Here is a 25,661-nt window from a genome sequence, read left to right as displayed (position 1 = left end):
TGCAGTGAATCCAAGGAGTTGCACTGTAGCCACGCATTGATTTTTTTCGCTGTTCTTCCCATGGACCTAGAAAGGAAGGTTCTTCCGTATACTTCTGATTGTTTTTTTTCCTTTTAATCATTCATATACTTCAATGGAAAACTGTAAGTGCAATTTAAGATTTGAATTGCATTAGTAATTTAAAGAATCACTATATGCCTTTGTATTAAATTTAACATGATGAGACTGTGACACGAATTATACAATACATGGGTTATTAATATATGTATTTAGTCTTACTGCAACTCTAACATACTACCTTAACAAATAATGATTCACATCATGCACATCACATCACTGTAATCACGAGACTAAGGCAAACAATGTGGTTGTTTTTGTCCTTTCTGACGTTCCGTACCTCCTACCTGCTCAGCTGACGTCGTGGCCCGCTTGGATGTTTCTCTGTTCCTCTGCTACCGGTCTCAGCCTGATAGCCGATAGCAGCAGCGGTACGACAGGGACCTGCTGACCGCTGTACTGGGACACTGGGATCTGTCTGCACTGCTTCATAGGTTACCTTCCCTTCTTCAACCGGTTAAACCGAGAGGGGAGTATCTTGGTATGTTTCCTCATGACATTTGGCATCACTTATTCCTTCATGTGTTTCTTTCGAGTTGTTTTTGCCGGAATTATTCCTGTTAACAGGACGTCTCTGTAGGTCCGGACAACCCGGGATGTGCGATGGCATCGGTGAAGGTGGCTGTGCGGGTCCGGCCCATAAACAGACGGTACGAATTATACCTTATTACATTTACCTTATTAGATTTATCTTATTACATGTATTGCATGATTTATTACTCGTATAAGACTGCTCTTATGAACACTGTTTAAGTGGTATTACATGTATTTTAGAAAATGTATTGCCTGATTCTACTGCGGTTGTTTGCTTTGATGTAAATCTTCAGAGTGAGTGTCATTAAATGTGCTTAGAACATTTATCGAATGATATGTAGTATCTTGCGCGATTCCATGATTATTTACCATTTAGTTTACTGTTTATAAATGTAGGCTTAACAAACTCATAAATATACTTGACCTGAAGATGTTTAAAACGGATGATTTGACCAGTCAACCAATGTCTAACAAATATGTCACAGATGATGCCACGTTTATTGTAATATAGACACTGTGTGTATAGTATTTGTATTTAACTGTTTGTCATGGGGGCTTCTTTCTCAAAGTGATCAATGACAAGATATTACAGTTTGGATTGGGTGAAAGCAGTGGTATTTAATTGGCAGGGAAATCCTACCAACACCCACAAGACTCTAAGAAGAGGAAAGTGTATTGTTTCCGGAATCTCTGCTGAATGTTGTTGGATAAGATTATCATGGAGAGGAGGTGGACATGAGGAGACAGACAAGGGCAGCCATGTCCTGCGAGACGGCTTGTTGGACATAATGTGATCAAGCGAGATGGGCACACTGCTGTGGGAAACCAAAGCAGGCCGTAAAGGAGGGCGATGATCAGGGAAGGGTTATGGGTCATGCACTCCGTCCATGGTGCTGCAAACGGCCAGAACACACCGGCGTTGGAGTGGATCTTTAAACCACCCTATTGAATGGTGTTTGTTGTTTAATTTGGATTTTGGTTATTGAGTGTTTATATAGGGTACGTTAGTCAATGTGGGAGGTGCTTGTGTCCTTGTTAGGTGCTAAGGAGTGGTGCGTGATTGTGTATAAAAGGGTCACGGTGCAGTGGTTTTGATGTGCATTTCTATCCCTGGAACAGGGAGAAGGACCTTGCAGCAAAGGGCATCATAAAGATGGGAGGGAGCAAAACAACCATCACCAATCTGAAGGTGTTCATCTTCTATTGACTGTTTGTTTTTAGACATGCTCACTACCTACATTGATTACTTTAGTATACTTGAGTTACCTATTATTATAGTTACAACCAACTTTGGTTACTAGTTAATTGAGTAATTAGTTACTTTAATTACTAGTGGTTGTAGATACTTTAGGTAATAGTTATTCTAGTTACTAGTAACTTAGGTACTTAAGTTACCTTCGTTAATCAAGTTCGTAGTTTCCGGTTATTAGTTACTGTAGTTACTAGTTGCTTGAGTGACTTAAGTTACTGCTTACTGAAGTCACTAGTAGTGACTAGTTACTGTAGTAACTAGTGACTTTAGTTCATAGTTATCTTAGTTACTAGCTACCATAGTTACCAACCCCATGTTTTTCTGAGCTCAGATGGCGGATGGTTTGACGGGAGATTCGATGCGGGAGCGAACCAAGACGTTTACGTACGACTACTCGTACGACTCTTCGGACTGTAAACACACCAACTTCATCTCTCAGGAAAAGGTTAGTGACCCCTTGACCTCTCCTCTGGTCACATCTCCCTCTGTACTACTAAACAGTGTTACAATAATATCATCTATCATTCCTAGACATCGTAATACATTTTATTATTTCTGGAAAATAGCTAAACAAAAGTACTAGAACCTCTTTGCTTACTGCCCATCAGTGATTGATAAGGATTTTAAGGAAACCAATACTGGGTTGGAGAACCACCAAATTACTGACTGTATCCTGGTATTTGCTTCACTCAGTGTCTCCATGATAACGAACATTGCCTACCTATGCTGAGTGTGATGGTCTTGTTGGTGGCTGCAGGTGTTTAAGGACCTGGGCTCAGACGTGCTGAAGGCTGCCTTCGAGGGCTACAACGCATGCATCTTCGCATACGGACAGACTGGCTCCGGAAAGTCCTACACCATGATGGGAATCCCAGTAGGTTGAGTTCAAGACCTAATACTGATGTTAACTCAAGGCTATTAGTTCTACACTGGTATAAACGCTAGGTTATGAGTTGTAAATGCTTATAAACAGTAGGTTATGAGTTCTAGTTCAAATACTGGTGTAAACACTTGGTTAGGAGTTCTAGACCTTATGCTGATGTTAACACTAGGTTATAAGTTCTAGACCAGTGGAAATACTAGGTTATAAATTCTAGACCAGTATAACCACTCGATATGCGTTCTAGACCAGTGGAAACACTATGTTATAAGTTCTAGACTAAAAAAGTTGTGAACACTAGGTTATAAGTTCTAGCACGGTATAAACATTGGGTTATTAGTTCTAGACTGGTATAAACAGTATGTCATCAGTACTTGACACTATTAATCAGGAGGATCCTTGTTGTAGAGCCAATCAACGTGTCTATTCATCCGTCAAATTCCTTTGACATCTGGCCATGTCTAGGACCAGTTCTGTCTGCTGGGACGTCTTTCAAACTTCAGTAGGACTTATCCGTCTTTTTGTTGTTAGCATTACTTCTCTGTCTGTATGTCTGTCTGGTGGGTATGTCTGTCCGTCTGGTGGGTATATTACTGTCTGTCTGGTGGGTATATGTCTGTCTGTCTGGTGGGTATATGTCTGTCTGTCTGGTGGGTATATGTCTGTCTGTCTGGTGGGTATGTCTGTCTGTCTGGTGGGTATATGCCTGTCTGTCTGTCTGGTGGGTATATGTCTGTCTGTCTGGTGGGTATGTCTGTTTGTCTGGTGGGTATATGCCTGTCTGTCTGGTGGGTATGTGTCTCTCTGTCTGGTGGGTATATGCCTGACTGTCTGGTGGGTATGTGGCTGTCTGTCTGTTTGCTGTGGCTGTCTGTCTGGTGGGTTTGGCTGATTGTCTGGTTGGTATGTAACTTGATCTGAGTAGGTATAGGAGGCCAATGGGGTCAGAGTTCCTAGTCTTATCTCTGGCCGGGGCCAGGCTATCTCTCAGCTAACCGTCAATCCTGCACCAGTCAGTTAGCTTCCCTCAGTAGTCAAGTTCATCCACAGTCCCAGAGCTAGGGTCTTCGAGGGGGGGGGGGGGGGGGGGAGGGGGGAACATGGGAGAGACCACAGTGATAAGAGGGAACCAGGGGGACATAGTCTGTGTAGGCCTGCTATCTGTTGATGCTCACATAATCTATAGAACCTGTACTATATAGCCATTCCTTATATTGAAGCTAAGGTATCTATACAACCTAGCCTGCCTCTAATGCCATCTTACCTATAGCATGGAGGCTGTTGGGTTGTTTCTGTGCTTTTTCCTGTTCACTTATGGCCATCTGAGCCGACCCTCTGCCTTTCCAGCAAATATAGATCTGTTCTATTCTTATTCTACTCTGTTTAATGTGGCAGTCTCGTCAAATGAGAGCTGAGAAGGTCTGGGAATAGAATTAGTTCAGCTCTGGGGCGACAGGAGAGCTGGAGGCCGACCTGCGGATGGGGGCACCGTCGGTGAGACTGCAGGTCGACGGGGACCTGGGGCGGTGGGGTGTGGACCTGGAAGTGGTGATCTGACCTTCTGATCCACCTCCAGGGAGACGTGGGCCTCATCCCCCGGATCTGTGAGGGTCTGTTCAGCCGCATCGCGGGGACCACCCGCCGGGACGCGGCCTCGTTCAGGACCGAGGTCAGGTGAGTTAACCCTGCCGCCCTGCCACGAGGATGGATCTGTGCTGGAGAACCTGCCCGAAGAACCACCAAGATAGAACAACACGGAGAATAGCGTCATTTAGAACAGTCTTATCTCCTCCATCCAATTACGACCAGACAATTAGGAACAAGTAATTACATTAAACAAATGAGTAAAAGCCATTTAGGATTGAGTCAATTAGAAACTGCCAATTAGGAGGCAGCCGATAGAGTAATCAATATTAAGAGGTGGACTGTCATGAAGTGTGGAGCACTGGGTCCTCTCTAAGGTTAGGGTTAGGGGATGGGTTCAGTAGTAAACCCTGTGGGGCGTGGGTTCTACAGCTACCTGGAGATCTATAACGAGTGTGTGAGGGACCTGCTGAGAAGGAAGACCAACGACACCTTTAACCTCAGAGTCCGGGAGCACCCCAAAGATGGGCCGTATGTAGAGGGTAAGACCCCCCCTCCCTAATCCAGATATTACCTCATCTTATGGGAATCCAGATCTTACCTCATCTTATGGGAATCCAGATCTTACCTCATCTTATGGGAATCCGGATCTAAACTCATCTCTAATGTGAAACCGGATCTAAACTCATCCCTTGTTAATCCAGATCTGTCCAAGCACCTGGTTCAGAACTACCGGGACGTGGAGGAGCTGATGGAGGCGGGGAACATCAAGCGCACCACGGCGAGCACCGGGATGAACGAAACGAGCAGCCGCTCCCACGCCATATTCACCATCAACTTCACTCAGGTCGGGACCAGAACCAGTTTAACACCTCACACAGGTCCCACACCCAATCAGAACCAGTTTAACACCTCACACAGGTCCCACACCCAATCAGAACCAGTTTAACACCTCGTACAGGTCCCACACCCAATCAGAACCAGTTTAACACCTCGTACAGGTCCCACACCCAATCAGAACCAGTTTAACACCTCGTACAGGTCCCACACCCAATCAGAACCAGTTTAACACCTCACACAGGTCCCACACCCAATCAGAACCAGTTTAACACCTCGTACAGGTCCCACACCCAATCAGAACCAGTTTAACACTTCACACAGGTCCCACAACCAATCAGAACCAGTTTAACACTTCACACAGGACCCAGATCCAATCAGAACCCGTTTAACACTTCACATAGGTCCCACACCTATAACCCTCCTCTCTCTCTCCCTCTCTCCCCCTCTCGCTCTCTCTGTGTCCTGCTATGTCTCCCTCTCTCTCTCTCCATGTCCTGCTGTGTCTCTCTCCCTCTCTCTCTCCATGTCCTGCTGTGTCTCTCTCCCTCTCTCTCTCCATGTCCTGCTGTGTCTCTCTCCCCCCTCTCTCTCTCTCCATGTCCTGCTGTGTCTCTCTCTCTCTCTCCATGTCCTGCTGGGTCTCTCTCTCTCTCTCTCTCCATGTCCTGCTGTGTCTCTCTCCCAGGCCCGGTTTGCTGCGGAGCTGCCCAGTGAGACCGTGAGTCAGATCCACCTGGTGGACCTGGCGGGCAGCGAGCGGGCCGACGCCACCGGAGCCACCGGCGTGCGTCTCAAGGAGGGCGGGAACATCAACAAGTCCCTGGTTACCCTCGGCAACGTCATCTCAGCGCTGGGTGGGTTACCGATCTACTGTAAACAGTGCGCTGTCCTGTGATGTCACCTAAGTTATTCATCACAAAAACTTCCCAACCAATCACACAGCGTTGGCTCTTCCAGCATGTAGCTAGGTTGTGGCGCTAGGTTGATCTAAGGGTAGCCACCGTCTGCTGTCAACCCTGCTAACGTTTGTGCTTATGTGTGCGTGTGTGTGTGTAGCGGACCAGAGTCAGGACACGGTGAACACTAACCTGAAGAAGAGGTCTCTGTTCGTCCCGTACCGAGACTCTGTCCTCACCTGGCTCCTCAAGGACAGCCTGGGAGGGAACTCCAAGACCATCATGATCGCCAGTGAGTCTCCTCAACGCTACCTCTACTGCTATAGTACTACCACTGCTGCCTCTACTGCTATAGTACTACTACTGCTGCCTCTGCTGCTATAGTACTACTACTGCTGCCTCTACTGCTATAGTACTACCACTGCTGCCTCTTCTGCTATAGTACTACTACTACTGCTAGGATTAGCGGCAGGGCTCCAGATGAGATAACCGCCTGGTCCCGGGATCCAGATGTTAATGTGATGACCGCCTGGTCCCGGGATCCAGATGTTAATGTGATGACCGCCTGGTCCCGTGATCCAGATGTTAATGTGATGACCGCCTGGTCCTGTGATCCAGATGTTAATGTGATGACCGCCTGGTCCCGGGATCCAGATGTTAGTGTGATGACCGCCTGGTCCTGTGATCCAGATGTTAATGTGATGACCGCCTGGTCCCGGGATCCAGATGTTAATGTGATGACCGCCTGGTCCTGTGATCCAGATGTTAATGTGATGACCGCCTGGTCCTGTGATCCAGATGTTAATGTGATGACCGCCTGGTCCTGTGATCCAGATGTTAATGTGATGACCGCCTGGTCCTGTGATCCAGATGTTAATGTGATGACCGCCTGGTCCGGTGGTCCAGATGTTAATGCGATGACCACCTGGTCCGGTGGTCCAGATGTTAATGCGATGACCGCCTGGTCCGGTGGTCCAGATGTTAATGTGATGACCACCTGGTCCGGTGGTCCAGATGTTAATGTGATGACCTGTGCTCCAGATGTTTCCCCAGCCGATGTGAACTACGGAGAGACCCTTAGCACGCTGCGCTACGCTAACCGAGCTAAGAACATCATCAACAAGCCCACGGTGAACGAGGACGTGAACGTCCGCCTCATTCGGGAGCTCCGAGCGGAGATCGCCAGACTCCGAGCTCTGCTGATGCAGGGCAACCAGGTAACCATGGAAACCACCGCATGGTCCCTAGGAGCCTCATGCGCAAGTAAAGGATAATGTCCTCTATCACAGCGACAGTCTGTCCTCCATCACAGCTAGTGTCTGGTCTATCACAGCTAGAGTCTGGTCTATCACAGCTAGAGTCTGGTCTATCACAGCTAGAGCCTGGTCTAGCACAGCTAGAGTCTGGTCTATCACAGCTAGAGTCTGTGCTCTATCACAGCTAGAGTCTGTTCTCTATCACAGCTAGAGTCTGGTCTATCACAGCTAGAGTGTGTCCTCTATCACAGCTAGAGTCTGTTCTCTATCACAGCTAGAGTCTGGTCTATCACAGCTAGAGTGTGTCCTCTATCACAGCTAGAGTCTGGTGTATCACAGCTAGAGTCTGTGGTCTATCACAGCTACTGTCGGTCCTCTATCCCAGTTACAGTCCATTCTTTATCACAGTGAGTCTATCCAGAGTTGTAGTATGAATTAATTAACTCATGTTGTTTTTGTGTCTTGTCAGATTGCTCTTCTGGACTCTCCTACAGCTTTGAGTATGGAGGAGAAACTACAGCAGAACGAAGCCCGGGTAACCTCACCTCACTTAACATGCATCCATGTACCAGTCACCATGTCCTTCAGGAGCAGATTGTCGTCATAAAGTGGCTGAAGCCATCACTGTGTCTGTGTTCTCTAGGTTCTTGAGCTGACCAAAGAATGGACCAACAAGTGGAACGAAACCCAGAACATCCTCAAGGTGACCGAACATCTCAGAACAATCTGGACGTTCTGAGTCCAGCTGGACGTTCTGAGTGTCAACTGGTCGCTTATTAGCAGACTGCGGTTGTACTGGGAGGCACCCAGTAGGACCAGTAGCAGACTGGGGTTGTACTGGGTGGCTCCCAGTAGAACCAGTTGCTGAGTGTGGTTTTACTGGGCAGCTTAGAATAGAACCAGTAGCAGTCTGGAGTTGTACTGGGTTAGTCCCAGTAAAACAAGTAGTAGACTGTGGTTTTACTGGGCAGCTCCCAGTAGAACCAGTAGCAGACTTGGGTTGTACTGGGTCACTCCCATTAGTACCAGTAGCAGACAGGAGTTGCAATGGGCAGCTCCCAGTCGAACCAGTAGCAGATTTTGGTTGTACTGGTTAGCTCGCAGTACAACTGGTAGCAGACTGGTTGCACTGGGCCGGTCCCAGTAGATCCAGTAGCAGACGGTTCTGTGCTTCAGGAGGAGACCCTGGCGTTGAGGAAGGAGGGCATCGGGGTGGTGCTGGACTCTGAACTCCCTCACCTCATCGGCATCGACGACGACCTCCTGAGTACTGGGATCATCCTGTACCACCTGAAGGTCAGAACCTCCACCTCCACCTCCCCCAACCTCCACCTCCCCTAACCTCCACCTCCACCTCCCCTAACCTCCACCTCCACATCCCCTAACCTCCACCTCCACCTCCCCTAACCTCCACCTCCACCTCCACCTCCCCTAACCTCCACCTCCACCTCCCCTAACCTCCACCTCACCTCCCCTAACCTCCACCTCCACCTCCCCTAACCTCCACCTCCACCTCACCTAACCTCCACCTCCCCTAACCTCCACCTCCACCTCCCCTAACCTCCACCTTACCTCACCACTACCTCCACCTTACCTCACCAATACCTCCACCAAACCTAACCACTACCTCCACCTCACCTCCCCTAACCTCCACCTCTCCTCCCCTAACCTCCACCTCACCTCCCCTAACCTCCACCTCCACCTCCCCTAACCTCCACCTCCACCTCCACCTCCCCTTACCACTACCTCCACCTCCCCTAACCTCCACCTCACCTCCCCTAACCTCCACCTCCACCTCCCCTAACCTCCACCTCACCTCCCCTAACCTCCACCTCCACCTCCCCTAACCTCCACCTTACCTCACCACTACCTCCACCTTACCTCACCAATACCTCCACCAAACCTAACCACTACCTCCACCTCACCTCCCCTAACCTCCACCTCTCCTCCCCTAACCTCCACCTCACCTCCCCTAACCTCCACCTCACCTCCCCTAACCTCCACCTCACCTCCCCTAACCTCCACCTCACCTCCCCTAACCTCCACCTCACCAATACCTCCACCAAACCTAACCACTACCTCCACCTAACCTCCACCTCACCAATACCTCCACCTTACCTCACCACTACCTCCACCTCACCACACCACTACCTCCACCTTACCTAACCACTACCTCCACCTCACCACACCACTACCTCCACCTCACCACACCACTACCTCCACCTTACCACACCACTACCTCCACCTTACCTCACCAATACCTCCACCTCACATCCCCTAACTCCACCTCACTTCCACCTTACATCCACCTTACCACTACCTCCACCTCACCTAACCTCCAATTCACCAACACCTCTACTTCGCCCTCACCTCCACCTCCACCTCCACCTCAACTCTCTTCCACCTCTACCTTAGCTTCACCACCACTACCTCCACCTCTCCACCGCCTCCATCTTACCTCTCCTCCACCTCTGCTTCACCTCCTCCTCACCGACTCCATCTCCACCTCCACTTCACCTCCACCTCCACACCAACTCCACCTCCACCTCCACCTAACCTCCACCAACACCTAACCTCCACCTCTACCACTGTTGTGATATAATGTGTTTCCTCATCAGGAGGGCCGGACGTTTGTCGGACGGGACGATGCGTCGAGCGAACAGGACATCAGTGAGTCCAAACAGAACCATCACATGGTGTTGCAACAGCACTTCTTCATGTTTTGTTCTGTTATTACAGTACTTGAATACAACATGTAACTGTTATAAAAGAACACAACATGAAGTACTGTTATAACAGAACACAACATGAGGCAGTACTGTTATAACAGAACACAACATGAGGCAGTACTGTTATAACAGAACACAACATGAGGCAATACTGTTATAACAGAACACAACATGAGGCAGTACTGTTATAACAGAACACAACATGAGGCAATACTGTTATAACGGAACACAACATGAGGCAGTACTGTTATAACAGAACACAACATGAGGCAGTACTGTTATAACAGAACACAACATGAGGCAGTACTGTTATAACAGAACACAACATGAGGCAATACTGTTATAACAGAACACAACATGAGGCAATACTGTTATAACAGAATGTAAAGCGGTACTGTTTTATAGGTGATTGTGACCGTCCCCCTATAATTAATTATCAACCAGACAGACGGTTTGTCTGTGAGTTATCAGCCCTTGGCTGGCTATACAAAACCTTTTTACAAAGACTGAGTGCGTCTCTTCTTAGTGTAATTAACTTTGTGTTTAATGGGCTCTGGATGGATGTCTGTGATCAATAACCTTCAATATTTATGCGAGTCCCTTCTCTGGCTGAGCGGCTAAAGCTCACTGATACCAGAGTACATGTGGTCGTGTTCCCCATGCAGTGGTGACGGACTGAAGAATGGATCACGGTGTATTTTTTGTTACGTATTTTAAGCACATAAGCTGCCCCCACATAGCCACTAGGAAGCAGGATCGAACACACAAGCTGCATTACCCCCACACAGCCACAAGGGAGCAGGATCAAACATACAAGCTGTAATAACTACCCCAGCCAAAGAAGGCAGCATCTTTAAGGCCGTAGCTAAGACATCACATAGGCCACTATGTGATGGCCACGCCTACTTCACATAGGCCACGCCTACGTGGTTCATTCCCAGCGCCCGGAGCCAGAGGAGGCCAGAGAATCATAGGCGGACCAACAGAGAGCCTCGGGCCTAAGCCCGGGGCTCGAAGTAGCTCTCGGTATTTCTCTCTACATGTGTTAGATACAATTCCCCACCTTTTGCTTCATAGTTACCATACCGAAATACTTTAACAAATAAAGTGAGTTAAAAGCGACCCGTTTCGAACTACTTTCCACAAGAACACAGCAATTTAGACTACGTAGCATGGACTAATGATCCAAGAGCATGACATATGAACACAGGAATACCCTATGGGCCTCCTGCTATTGTGATCTTCTTGGAAACAGCCCCTTTGTCTTTCCTGCAGTAGAGTTCCCCTTGGTAACGGTGCACTTGTTTTTCTGCGGCAGTGGTCACCGTAGTGACCACCATAGTGAAACTATAGTGATACTATGATGGTAGTTGTCACCGTAGCTACCACTACTCATGGTAATGGCCCCCTTGTTGTTCCTGCTGTAGTGGTCTCCGTGGTTACGGTCTCCGTGATCACGGAGACCACTCCGCTGTACTGGTCTCCCTGGTGACGGTAGTCCTCTTGTTGCGGTTGTAGTCCTCCACGGTCTGGACCTGGAGAGTGAACACTGTGTGTTTGAGAACCAGTGCGGCCAGGTGACCCTGGTCCCACTGGGCTGCTCCCAGTGCTCCGTTAACGGGCTCCCAGCATCCAAACCCGCCCCCCTCAACCAGGGTGAGTTAACTGCAGTAACACGGTGTGGGCATTGTAAACACAACACAGTATGATTATTGTAAACACAACACGGTATGATTATTGTAAACACAAAACAGTATGAGCATTGTTAAGACAACACAGTATGAGCATTGTAATCACAATACAGTATGAGCATTATAATCACAATACAGTATGAGTAATGTAATCACAATACAGTAGATAGTTTACTGGCATCAAATGAAATAACACTAAATGAGATGATATGAATCAACTAAATAAAAAAAATCACAGGGGGGTTTGAATTTAAAAGACTTCATCAGGCTAATTTACTAATAAACACGTTTCTATTCAACACCACAAATGACAAAGTTTCCAATTATTATCTGTTAACCAAATGTTTTAATTTGGTTAAATATGGTTAAACCAGTAAATGGCCGAGGGCTAGTGTGTGTAGATGCTCTTTAAGAACCAGGCATGTAGTTAAAACTCTGGTGGTGCAGGGGCTGTGATCCTATTGGGCCGGACCAACATGTTCCGCTTCAACAACCCTAAGGAGGCCGCCAAACTACGAGAGAAACGCAAGGTAAGACTGACTGGGACCTAGTCGTACCGAAACAGACCCGAGTCTAGACTACTGGAACCTAGTCCTACTAAACCTTACTGGGACCTAGTCATGCTAAGCCTTAATGGGACCTAGTCCTACTAAGCCATACTGGGACAGAGTCCTACTAAACCATACTGGGACCTAGTCCTACTAAACCTTACTGGGACCTAGTCCTACTAAACCTTACCGGGACCTAGTCATGCTAAGCCTTACTGGGACATAGTCCTACTCAACCTTACTGGGACCTAGTCCTCCTGAACATTACTGGGACCTAGTCCTACTAAACCTTACTGGGACCTAGTCCTACCACACCATACTGGGACCTAGTCCTACCACACCATACTGGGACCTAGTCCTACTAAACCATACTGGGACCTAGTCCTACTAAACCATACTGAGGTGTTAATGAGTGGTGTTGTGTTCTTCCAGAGTGGTCTCCTCTCCACCTTCAGCCTGTCCATGTCGGATCTGTCCCAGTCCTGCGAGAGCCTCTCCACCGTCATGCTCTACAACCCAGGGTGTGTGTGTGTGTGTGTGTGTGTGTGTGTGTGTGTGTGTGTGTGTGTGTGTGTGTGTGTGTGTGTGTGTGTGTGTGTGTGTGTGTGTGTGTGTGTGTGTGTGTGTGTGTGTGTGTGTGTGTGTGTGTGTTTGTTAGCAAGTATGTCCTTAGTGACTACAAGTTTGTTTCTGTTGCCTCATTTCGGCAAAACCACTAATGCTTAAATGGGTACTTACTAGTGAGAACTTTGTTATGGGTCAGTAATGTCCTGACTTGAAACAATTAGGTAGATAAAGTATTAACTAGAAACAACTGGGTTAGTAATGTCTTGATTAGTAACAACTTATTAATGAGTAACAAGAACTTCAGTGGTTGGTTGTAGCTTCAGCATAACTTTAACCAATTTGTAATGGGATAGGGTTAGTACTAGCTGCATAGATTAGCTAGCTGTACTAGCCATACTATATATACTTGCTATACTATCTGTGCTAGCTATACTAGCCATACTAGATGTGCTAGCCATACTAGTCATACCAGCTGTACTAGAGATACTAGTCATACTAGCTGTACTAGGTGTACTGGCTTTACTAGTCGTACGAGCTATTTCAGCCATACTATATTTACTACTAATACTAACTATACTAGCTATACTAGTCATACTAGATATTCTACCCATATAACTATACTAGCCATACTTGCTTTACTTGCTGTAACAATTAATCCGATACACAGATAGCTTCCGACCTTAGTCTGTTAGTTAAAACTGGTAAAAGTGGTCAGACATTATACCTCAGTGTTGTTTGAACTGGTTAGAAGCTGTCAGGCTTACAAGCCGGTGTAACTTGGTGTAAACTGGTTGGAGGCGGTCGGACGCTGGTTAACTGTGTGTTGTGTCCGGGATGTCCCCTACCAGACTCTTCAACCAGAAGGGCCCAGTCCTCCTCAGGTAGACATAGTGTCCACTTCCTGTTCTGACTAAGTACTTCCTGTCCTGAGTGTCTACCTACCGTGTCTTGTGAAATTAGTGCTGTCACCAGAGTGGCCCCTGAACCATTGTTTGGTGTCTGAACCATCGTCTGGTGTTTGAACCATCGTCTCGTGTCTTAACCATTGTCTCGTGTTTGAACCATCGTCTGGTGTTTGAACCATCGTCTGGTGTCTGAACCATTGTCTCGTGTTTGAACCATCGTCTGGTGTCTGAACCACTGCTCGTGTTTGAACCATCGTCTCGTGTCTGAACCATTGTCTCGTGTCTGAACCATCATTTCATCTCTAAACCATCGTCTCGTGTCTGAACCATCTAGTCATCTCTAAACCATCGTCTCGTGTCTGAACCATCTTGTTCATTTATTCATACATTTATTTATTGCAGACAACTTCTGCCTCCACTTTGCGCCCTCATGTGACGTCCTTGGTAACGCCAGCGTTGCTTTTAAAGAACTGCTCTTCATCACTTCTTCTTTAAAGGGCTGTTCATCACTTCATCTGTACATTTAAAGAGCTGGTCATCATTACTTCACCTGTTTGTCCAAAGAGCTGGTCATCACTTTACTGTTCTTTAAAGAACTGTTCCTCCTCACTTCACTGTTCTTTTAAAGAGCTGTTCATCATCACTCACTGTTCTTTTAAAGAGCTGTTCATCATCACTCACTGTTCTTTTAAAGAGCTGTTCATCATCATTTCACTGTTCTTTTAAAGAGCTGTTCATCACTTCACTGTTCTTTTTTTAAAGAGCTGTTCATCACTTCACTGTTCTTTTAAAGAGCTGTTCATCACTTCACTGTTCTTTTAAAGAGCTGCTCATCATCACTTCACTGTTCTTCTAAAGAGCTGTTCATCACTTCACTGTTCTTCTAAAGAGCTGTTCATCACTTCACTGTTCTTCTAAAGAGCTGTACATCATCACTTCACTGTTCTTCTAAAGAGCTGTTCATCATCACTTCACTGTTCTTCTAAAGAGCTGTTCATCACTTCACTGTTCTTCTAAAGAGCTGTTCATCATCACTTCACTGTTCTTCTAAAGAGCTGTTCATCATCACTTCACTGTTCTTCTAAAGAGCTGCTCATTATTTTTGCCCCACATAAGCATGTTTGTGTGTGTTAATATAATATTACTGTGTGTGTGTGTGTGTGTGTGTGTATATATTTTATTGTAAATGACTGTGTGTGTCTGTGAGTGCGCGGGTGTGATATATGACCATATTCATGTATAATTATCTGTGTTCAGGTTGGAGTTTGAACGACAGCAGAGAGAAGAGCTAGAGAAACTGGAATCCAAGAGGTATAATAATCTTTATAGGAAATAACGGATCATGTATAAAATATATGATGTATTGAAAACATAACGTATAGAATCTATAATGTATATCATATATATAATGACATATAATGTATGAGCATCATGTTTATAATTTAGATTGTATGGAAATTATGTTTACAATATATAATGTATATAATGTATTATGGATTGAATATATAATGTTTATAATGTATAGACTATATAATCTATAAAATCTACAATGTTCATCATATCTATGAAATATAACGTATAGATTATATAATGTATAGAATATGGAATGTATAGATTGTATGATGTATATAATATAGAAGGTGTAGAATATCTAATGTTTACAATATAGAATGTTTATAATGTATAGAATGTATATAGTATAGAATGTATAGAGTGTAGAATGTATAGAGCATAGAATGTAGAATGTATAGAGTATAGAATGTAGAATGGATAGAGTGTAGAATGGATAGAGTATAGAATGTATAGAGTATAGAGTGTAGAATGTATAGAGTATAGAATGTATAGAATGTAGAATGTATAGAGTATAGAATGTATAGAATGTATAGAATGTATAGAATGTATAGAATGTATAGAATGTATAGAGTTTAGAATGTAGAATGTACAGGGTATATAATGTACCTGATGTGTGCGCAGGCGGCTGATCTCAGAGATGGAGGTGCGGCAGCAGACGGAGAAGGAGGAGCTGCAGCGCCTCCAGCAGGAGGTGGAGAGTCAGAGGAAGGAGTCGGAGGAGGTGCAGCAGAGGATCCTGCAGCAGGAGGAGCGGCTGCAGCTCCGCAGCCTGGCCGTGGAGAACCACCTGCGCCTCCTCCTGGCCCAGAGGGAGCGCTCCTCGGACGGGCAGGAGGCCCGGGCGGAGGAGGCGGCGGAGCGGGCGGAGGTCCACCGGGAGCTGGCGCTCCTCCAGGCGCAGCGGGAGGAGCAGGCGGCGGGGCTGCAGGGGGAGCTGCGGCGGCTGGAGGAGCAGGAGGAGGGGCAGCGGCTGCTGGTGGGCCGGCTGGGGGAGGAGCTGAGGGACAAGAGGGAGGCGGCCGCCCTGGCCCTGCCCCCCCGCGACGCCCGCCGGCAGGAGGAGGAGCACCGCGCCCTCACCCAGATACGGGAGGCGCTGCTCCGCGCCAAGGAGGCCGGGGGCCAGGGGGGGGAGGGGGAAGAGGAGGAGGAGGAGGGGCCAGAGGGGAACGACAGGGTCGTACGGGAGGTCCAGGCGCGCTACCGCCGCTTCAAGGAGGTGCAAGTCAAGGAGCTGACGGAGCTGGAGGAGGAGGAGCTGCGGAAACAGAAGGAGCGGCCGGAGGAGGAGGAGCAGACGGCGGCGTCCCGTGGCCAGCGGGAGTCGGAGGACGACGAGGAGCGCCGGCGGCACAAGGAGAGCCAGCTGGCCGGCCTGGCCCGCGAGCGCCTGCGCCTCCTCGGGGAGGAGAGACGCCGCGCCGTGGAGCTCCTGCAGGGCTCCTCCCCCTTAACCAACGGCAACGCGGGCGCCGTAACCGAGGGCAACCCGGCGGTGTCAGGGGCCGCCGGGCTGGAGAGCACGCTGCACGCCGTGGAGGAGGAGCTGCGGGAGAAGGAGGAGCGGATGCGGCGCCTCCGCCGGAGCGAGGAGGAGCTGCGGCAGCTGCAGGAGACGTACGAGTTTGCGGCCGACGTGGCGCAGCAGGAGGGGAAGGTGACGAGGAAGGAGAAGGAGATCCTGCAGAGCAAGGAGGCGCAGCAGAAGGAGGCCATGGAGCAGGCCCTGTCCCGGCTGGAGAGGCGGCGCTGGGCCCTCCAGCACAGCCCCTCCCAGGACCCCCTGGAGGAGGAGGAGGAGCAGGAGGAGGAGGAGGTGCAGCGGAGGAGGAAGAGCGGCGCCCCCGGAGGAGCGGAGGAGCAGGAGAAGTAAAGCATGACGGGGGTCTCCATTTCTACTGCAGTGGGTCGGAACAAGAACCTGAGGGATGGGAGAACCTGGGAGTTAGGAGAACCAGGGAGTTAGGAGAACCTGGGAGTTAGGAGAAACAGAGTTAGGAGAACCAGGGAGAGTTAGGAGAACCTTCAGGTTAGGAGAAACAGAGTTAGAAGGTCCTTGGAGATAGGAGAAACTTTGGGAGTCCCCTGTAGCAGGAGGAGGGGTCTGACCTCCTGTGTGTCCCATCAGGAGGAGGGGTCTGACCTCCTGTGTGTCCCATCAGGGGGAGGGGTCTGACCTCCTGTGTGTCCCATCAGGGGGAGGGGTCTGACCTCCTGTGTGTCCCATCAGGGGGAGGGGTCTGACCTCCTGTGTGTCCCATCAGGGGGAGGGGTCTGACCTCCTGTGTGTCCCATCAGGGGGAGGGGTCTGACCTCCTGTGTGTCCCATCAGGGGGAGGGGTCTGACCTCCTGTGTGTCCCATCAGGAGGAGGGGTCTGACCTCCTGTGTGTCCCATCAGGAGGAGGGGTCTGACCTCCTGTGTGTCCCATCAGGAGGAGGGGTCTGACCTCCTGTGTGTCCCATCAGGGTGGAGCGGGACCTCGAGGAGCTGAGGCAGAGGGTCAGCGAGGGGGAGGACCACACCAGGACCCCCAGTCCCCCCGCCCCAGACCCGCCGCAGGGGCTGCCCTTTAGTGACGACAGGTACCCCTCTGACCTCTGACCTCTGACCTCTAAGCATGAGAAGTTTCAACATTAAAACGTATATTTATTAGTGTGTGTGTGTGTGTGTGTGTGTGTGTGTGTGTGTGTGTGTGTGTGTGTGTGTGTGTGTGTGTGTGTGTGTGTGTGTGTGTGTGTGTGTGTGTGTGTGTGTGTGTGTGTGTGTGTGCGTAGGATAAAGGCCTACATTGAGCAGGAGGTGCAGCGGAGGTTGAGGAGCCTGAACCCCAACACGGAGAGCAGCATGGAGCCGTCTCCATCCTACGAGTCCATGCAGGGAGGACCCCCCCTACCTGATCCTCATGACGTGAACCTCCTTCAGGTAGGTCTCTCCCTACCCCTCCCTTCCTGAACCTCCTTCAGGTAGGTCTCTCCCTACCCCTCCCTTCCTGAACCTCCTTCAGGGAGGACTCTCCCTCCCCCTCCCTCCCTGAACCTCCTTCAGGGAGGACTCTCCCTCCCCCTCCCTCCCTGAACCTCCTTCAGGGAGGACTCTCCCTACCCCTCGCTTCCTGAACCTCCTTCAGGGAGGACTCTCCTTACCCCTCCCTCCCTGAACCTCCTTCAGGGAGGACTCTCCCTACCCCTCCCTACCTGAACCTCCTTCAGGGCGGACTCTCCCTACCCCTCCCTCCCTGAACCTCCTTCAGGTAGGACTCTCCCTACCTTCTCTCGTAGGTCCTCAGGGTGAGTTTGTTTTTGAGGCAGCCTGCTCTCCCATCCTCACGTAGAGTTTGTTTTTCAGGACGTTGATCTGCAGCAGAACCAACAGACCGACAGGAAGCTCAAGTACAAGGTAGGACCGACCGGCCGCTCCTCGTGACGCCTCCAGCTCCCTCCTAGGAGCGCTTTCCACTACGTTCAAATGTTTCCAATCACCTTTTCCTTTCTGCCACATCGTCTATCTCACTAACTTGTAGCCTGTGTGTCTGAACCTGAATCTCATGACTTAATATCTTCTGATATCAGCCTTATAAAGTAAGAGGATAATGTTGGAGTTTTCCAAATGTAGAATCGACTGAATTTAAAACAAATCAAAATGGAGTTCCTTTAATTATATTTATTTCAAACTGAATTATTTTGAAATACCAAACCATTGAATGAAACGCTATCAATGCGAGTAACTCGCTCAATAAGAATAGTATTTTAAACGTTCAATACATTGTTTTTCTGCGGTACGTTTTATCACCATTTAATCCCAGATGGGTGGCGTTAGATAATAACTTAATTTCCTTTCATGGGTCCAATGTTACAAGTTCTGATCTATAATTATCGACATCCACCTCAACAAAACCACTCAAATCATCCAACCCGCTCAAGAGAACTTTCAAAACGGTCTTCCATTTGATTTGTACCTGGGTGGCTCATTTAATTTGCATGCCGAATCTCTGCACCGTAAATTCCACCAATCACCGGCGTCGGCACCTTGAGACGGAGGAAGGTGAAGCTCAGTTGGAGGAGGGCTGGCGGGCAGGATGGGGTCCTCAACCTCCTCCCTATGCTCCTAGAACCCTGCAGAGTGCGGGGCTGGTTCACTGGAGGAACGTTCGGAACCCACTCCCAGGAACCACTCCTCTGGAGACCACCACGACAAGACCTCCATCTCAGATCTCACTCAGTACTCAATACAACACCTAACGAAATGGTGGAGCAAACTGGTGGAGCTGGATCCTGGTCCCGGCTGGCTGGGGAAGGGGTTGGCTTGGGGTGAACCCGGAGGCATGACCTGGCTCAGCGCTTTGTCTGGAATCGGGGCCGACGTAAACGACAACGTCAGCGGTGAAGTTCAGTGCGATGTCCGGGGCTGTGTTTCCAACGGATCTAAGCGAGACGTTTTGCCACCGGAGCTTAGAGAGGAGCACCACCGACGTCCCCATCAGGTCCAAACACCCCGCCCGGATCTACCGCCCCGGTCCGAAGGAGCCCACTCCGTCGAGCCCAGGCCCAGGTCCAAGGAGTCTGTGTACGGTCAGGTGACTCAGGAGCACGCCCCTCCGGGGGGCGGAGCCGAGTCTGGCGGCGGGAGCGTTGTGATTGGCTACGTGGCCGGCAGGCTGACGGAGGCGTACCACCACGTGGGCCAGCACATGCTGACCACCAGGAACCTCGTGGAGAGGGCCACCGGGGCCCACCTCGCAGGCCTGGTGTCTCAGTACCTCACCGCCCCGTCCCCGGAGCCTCCTCTCACCGAGACATGGCGGCCCGGCCCCCAGCCGGACCCCGGCCCCCAGCCGGACCCCGGCCCTAGGGGGGGGCGGGTCGGTCTGGTGGATCTGTCTGCAGGGGGCCTCCTCAGCCCTGGCTCCACGGCGCCGGGCTCCGTGTCCCCCAGCGGCACCCAGGGGCGGCCTGAGACGTTCTTCCAGAGGCTGGTCGTGCTCCCGCCGGCCCTGGCCCGTCTGCAGGTGGGCCCCGCCCAGAGCAGCAGGGCCCTCCTGGACTCACTGGCCCCGGAGGCACGAGGCGCCGCTCTGCTGGGCTCCTTCTGGCTCCACGCCGCCAACCGCACGCACCCCGCCCCGCGGCCCGCGGGCCTGCTGCTGCTCGAGGAGGACCTGTACGTGGTCTCCGCGCCGCGGGGTCCGGACCCGGACGCGGAGCAGGAGCGCCCGGGCGTGTTCCACTGCCTCCGCCTGGAGGACATCGGGGAGATCCGGGTGTGCCTGGCCGGGCAGCGTGTGCGGCTGCTGGGCCGCGGGGGGGAGGATGCGGCGCTGGCCGTGTGCACCTACAGCCCGGAGCTGAGCCAGGAGCTCTGCAGGGCCCTGCTGCCGCGGCTCCTCCTCGCCGGGCCGGAGCTGGAGGAGGCCCTGGGGCACCCGCTGCTCCGCCGCGACCTCGGGGCCCTCTCCCTGGACTGGACGGCCCGCGTCCCCGACCTGGTCCTGGGCGGCGGCCGGCTCCGGCTCACCTCGCGCTTCAAACGGGAGCTGGCCGACCTGCTGTACGTCGTCCACGGCAACATGGAGGGTCCGGGCCGGCCCGCGCTGGCCCACGTGGCCCCCCTGCTGTACACCAGCGTCCGGGCGGAGGGGGGCGGCGGCGTGGTCCAGCTGCTGCTGACGGACACCCACCTGGCCCTGCTGCGGCAGGACGGGGTCTTCCACCACCCGGCGCCGGGGGGCTCCGGTGTGGCGCCCCCGCAGCCCCAGTTCCGGGCGGTGGCGGTGCGGCCGCGGGCCCGGGTGCAGGGCGTGCGGGCGGGGCAGGCCGACGGCTGCCTGGAGGTGGAGGTGGTGTTCGGTGCTGCAGGAGAAGACCCCCACGGCCCTCTAGGTCCCGGACCCCCGGAGTCCTGGAAGCTGAGGTTTGGACGCACGGCGGACGCCCGGGTGCTGGTGGAGCAGCTGTGCTCCTGACAGTGAGGACCTGACGGAGGACTGCACCGCCTCAGGGCATCTCTCAGGGTGGTGGTGCTCATCAGCCACTGAGTCACGACAGCTTCCAGAGAACAAAGCGCTGTTCGTTATTATCACCATCTCTTTCTACCTGTTGATCAACAGGAAGTGATGTTATGGGTATCTCTCTGATGCACAGGACGTGACGTCATCGTGTTAGGGATGGTGAAGATACTGGGTCTCATAAGGGAATTTTATTGATCTAATCATATTTATTCAGCGTATTAATCAGCTGAATCCTCCTTCTAAAATGTCTTTGAGGTCTTAAAAAACGAAGGTTGGCTATTTGTAATATCCACCAAGGCCTTCAGATTTTATTCTAATATCCTGATTCTGGGGTTCTATGTGGAGAAAGGGATTCCAATGCTGCATTAAATAATATTATAATATGATCAAGTACAATATTATAAAATGATCATACTTATAATGAATAATTTAATAAAGTATACAATTTATATATGTAATGAATTCCTGACTAAAGTATATCATTTATATATAAAATGAATAATTAAAAAAGTATCACATTTATATACATAGTGAATTCTTTAAAGTATAACATTTATTTATGCAATGAATTCTTCAATAAAGATGACTCGTTGACTCTTGATTTAGACATGCCTTTCATTCACATCTCATCAAAGTAAAACCATTTATTTGTGATCAATATCAACTGAATTACTCTTGTGATAAATTCTTGTTAGTTTATAAGAAACTGCTTCCCTTCTCTATACCTCCCTTCTGTGCCGTCTCTCTGTCTCTCTCTCTCCTCTCATGATGACATCATGGCAGTGTGTGTCCCCCGCGGCCCCCAGCGGCCCCCCCGCCCAGCAGGGGCCCCTACAGGTGAACGTTCCTCGCTACCTGCTGCGCGGACAAGGCAAGGACGAGCACTATGAGTATGAAGTGAAGGTATGTTTACAGAGCTGTATGGATAGCTCTACATCCCTATTTCTATATATCTACATAGATTTATATATATAGATAAACATCTATGTATCTATAAAGGTATAGATCAGGGATGGGCAACTGGCGGCCTGCGGGCCGCATGCGGCCCGCATCCTCACTCAGTCAGGCCCGCACATAATAAAAAAAATAATAATAATAATAATAATTGATCGAGTTACAGAAAACTCGGTCAAGAAAGATGAGAAGAATTCATAGAATTCGAAGGCAAACCCATGCGTCTAGTTTGCTTAGAAGCGATATCAGTCATTAAAGATATCCACTTAAGTCGTCACTACAACTACTACAACTGCTTGTTGGGTTTGAGTTCATTGAGTTGTTGCACTTAATGTTGGGCCACTGTTTTTCAGTTTTTTGACTTCATTGAATGATGATGTATGTGAGCCCTTTGCACTGATAAAAATACTGACCATTCATGTGGCTGTTTGAGCATGGAAAACATGAAATTAATGTATGTTGGTTCAATTAACATACCGTACATAGATTATGATTCTGGATGATTTTTTAGGTAGTGGCCATCCCCAAAATGCACCAGAATACAGGAAATCATATCTACCAAATTCAAAATTGTGTAGCTTCTCTCAGCTCACGTTTAGTTGAAGCGTGCAGTCATGTGGCCCTCCGATGGTTATGATGAAAAATGTGGCCCTCTTTATCATGAAAGTTGCCCATCCCTGGTATAGATGTATACATATATGAATAAATTATTTTAAACAGGTCTCCCAGAGTATCAATATAAAGAGCTATATTGGCATCGTATCGCCTACAGGAAACAGGCTAAAACCCACCGAGTGGATGGGGTCGGTTCTGGTTTCCTGTCCTGTTTCCTGACGCCCTTCCAAAAGAGATTATTTGAGATCCCAAAATATGTTTAACTAACTTTTATTAACTATAAGTATGAACTGATTTGTACGTGCACAAAGTCAAAATGAAAGCGATCAAAAAGAAGCTTCGGTCAGCACTACGGTGAGCCATCAGCCTCTACCTCCCTGAGGTGAATAGGGGTTTTACCTACGGTGTCACCGCCCAGATCCATGACCCAGCTTTCACACCGCCGTAACAAAGACAAATGACATCACAAACACTAATGCATATCAAGGCCAAAGAGAGCAGCAATACAAACCTTATAAATATCTCCATGAATTCACTCCTGTCTCCTCGGGCTACAATCACATAAACGAAGTCCTTTAGAAATGAACAAAGGAGAACTTTGACCTGGAAACCGCCCGACTGAAATTATAATCCTAGATCCTATAATCCTAGATCCTATAATCCTAGATTCTATGATCCTATAATCCTAGATCCTATAATCCTAGATCCTCTGAAACTATTATCCCAGATCCTATGATCCTATATTCCTATATTCTATGAGTCTATAATCCTAGAGCCTAGATGCTATAATACTAGATCCTATGACCCTATAGATCTAGATCCTATAATTCTAGATAGCATAATCCTAGAACCTATGGTTCTATTGTCCTAGATCCTATAATCCTAGATCCTATAAATCTAGAACCTATGGTCCTATTGTCCTAGATCCTATAATTCTAGATCCTATAAATCTAGATCCTATGATCCCTGTTCTATAATCGTAGATCTCTGTGGGGGACGAGACATGGACGGTCTTCAGGAGGTACAGCCGTTTCCGGGAGATGCATCGGAGCCTCAGGATGAAATACCCGGAGGTGAGGGTCCTACATCACTCTCACAGATGGGTTGATTGTATCTGATGCACTTTGAGTCTGCCTCGTGTAGAAAAGTGCTATGTAAATAAAGTTCCCTGGCTTTGACGACCTGCAGCTCTCTGCTCTGAGTGCTGAGTGTTGTGTTTGTGTTGTGTTTTGACCTGCAGCTCTCTGCTCTGAGTACTGAGTGTTGTGTTTGTGTTGTGTCTGATGACCTGCAGCTCTCTGCTCTGATTACTGAGTGTTGTGTTTGTGTTGTGTTTTGACCTGCAGCTCTCTGCTCTGAGTGCTGACTGTTGTGTTTGTGTTGTGTTTTGACCTGCAGCTCTCTGCTCTGAGTACTGAGTGTTGTGTTTATGTTGTTTCTGATGACCTGCAGCTCTCTGCTCTGAGTGCTGACTGTTGTGTTTGTGTTGTGTTTTGACCTGCAGCTCTCTGCTCTGGAGTTCCCTCCGAAGAAACTCTTTGGGAACCGAGATGAGAGGATGATCAACGAGAGACGAGGTCACTTGGAGGTGATGAAACCAGTTCTAAAGTATCCATGTGGATGTCACACTTACAATAAACCAGTTCTAAAGTATCCATGTGGATGTCACACTTACAATAAACCGGTTCTAAAGTATTGACGGGTGGCCTTAAACTCATTAGACCAGTTCTAAAGTATCCATGTTTGGTCTTAAACTCATTAGTCCAGTTCTAAAGTATCCATGTTTGGTCTTAAACTTATTAGACCAGTTCTAAAGTATCCATGTTTGGTCTTAAACGTATTAGACCAGTTCTAAAGTATCCATGTGTGGTATTAAACTTATTAGAACAGTTCTAAAGTATCCTTGTGGACATCACACTGACATTAAACCAGTTCTAAAGTATCCATGTGTGGTATTAAACTTATTAGAACAGTTCTAAAGTATCCTTGTGGACATCACACTGACATAAAACCAGTTCTAAAGTATCCATTTAAAACTGTACCTGCGGAGGTTATGCTGTGTGTGTGGAGGTTCTCCAGGTCATGGTGTGCGTGTGTGTGTGGAGGTTCTCCAGGTCACGTGTTCTCTCTCTCTCCAGGCGTATCTGCGGAGGTTCTTCCAGGTCATGCTGTGCTCTGCCGGAGGTTCTCCGCTGAGAGGGGGCGACGGTCTCTCCAAGCACGCGGTCGGACAGCTCTCCTCCTTCTTCCGGAAAGGCGTGTTCGACTCCAGCACTCACGGCACCGGCTGACCGTTGCCGTGGGAACCAAGAACAATTAGAAAGGTCCGGGTTCCGGGGGGATTTGCGGGTCAGTCCCCCCCACCCAGTAGTTTGTTATCCAATCATTGTGGGGCTTTAGTTCCCAGTCCAATGTGTCAAACATGTTGGCACTCACAACGCCATAATTGAACTGATGAGTAATGTTTAAGCGGGTGGTAATACAACCCACAGTAATCAAAGAGCTGATGTCTAACTGCAGGGACAGCACCACCAGTGGTGGACACACAGTACTGCACCAAGCCTTTCTGACTGGCCAGGTGAGGTCCCTTACGCAGATCAACGTTGTTCTATTTTAGCTTCGGTTCTAGCCAATCGGGTTGAGGGAATCTTGATAATCTTATGTCAGTATAAATGTTTCTTCTTGTTTCAAAATGCCAACGCGTGCTTTTAAATTGTTCCTAATCACGTCGCAGGCCCCGGTATGTATCTAAGATATGTAAATAGGAATATTAATGTGTACAGTTTTGTATATGAATTGTTCAAACTGTTGACATTGAATGTCATTAAATGGAGTGTGCTCTGAACGCTGACTAACGGAACCGCTTCTATCTCCTCTTTTACTGTTGGTTACCATGGCAACATATGAGTTGGTTACCCTAGCAACATGTCAGT

General features: G+C 49.0%; 1 protein-coding gene across 1 annotated transcript; it reads left to right on the top strand.

Annotated features, from left to right (window-relative positions):
- The first annotated feature begins 41 nt into the window (after positions 1-41).
- kif16ba (kinesin family member 16Ba) lies at positions 42-25,661 on the top strand. The gene is made up of 28 exons (XM_056586707.1): positions 42-143; positions 413-598; positions 698-767; positions 1,771-1,840; positions 2,235-2,348; positions 2,661-2,777; positions 4,360-4,457; positions 4,800-4,909; positions 5,072-5,214; positions 5,893-6,061; positions 6,264-6,395; positions 7,145-7,320; positions 7,829-7,894; positions 8,003-8,062; positions 8,536-8,655; positions 9,978-10,029; positions 11,607-11,744; positions 12,227-12,309; positions 12,760-12,848; positions 15,057-15,110; positions 15,774-17,021; positions 17,621-17,737; positions 17,930-18,077; positions 18,501-18,551; positions 21,943-22,062; positions 23,712-23,801; positions 24,233-24,316; positions 24,867-25,661. Exons 3-28 carry the CDS (start codon positions 721-723, stop codon positions 25,017-25,019), a joined length of 3,849 nt encoding a protein of 1,282 aa, XP_056442682.1. The 5' UTR covers positions 42-143; positions 413-598; positions 698-720; the 3' UTR covers positions 25,020-25,661.

Source organism: Gadus chalcogrammus, chromosome 3 (genome assembly GCF_026213295.1).
Source record: "Gadus chalcogrammus isolate NIFS_2021 chromosome 3, NIFS_Gcha_1.0, whole genome shotgun sequence".
In the NCBI taxonomy this organism is placed as follows: Eukaryota; Metazoa; Chordata; class Actinopteri; order Gadiformes; family Gadidae; genus Gadus; species Gadus chalcogrammus.
The sequence above is the reverse complement of the archived record's forward strand: the minus strand, read 5'-3'. Positions and strand labels throughout refer to the sequence as shown.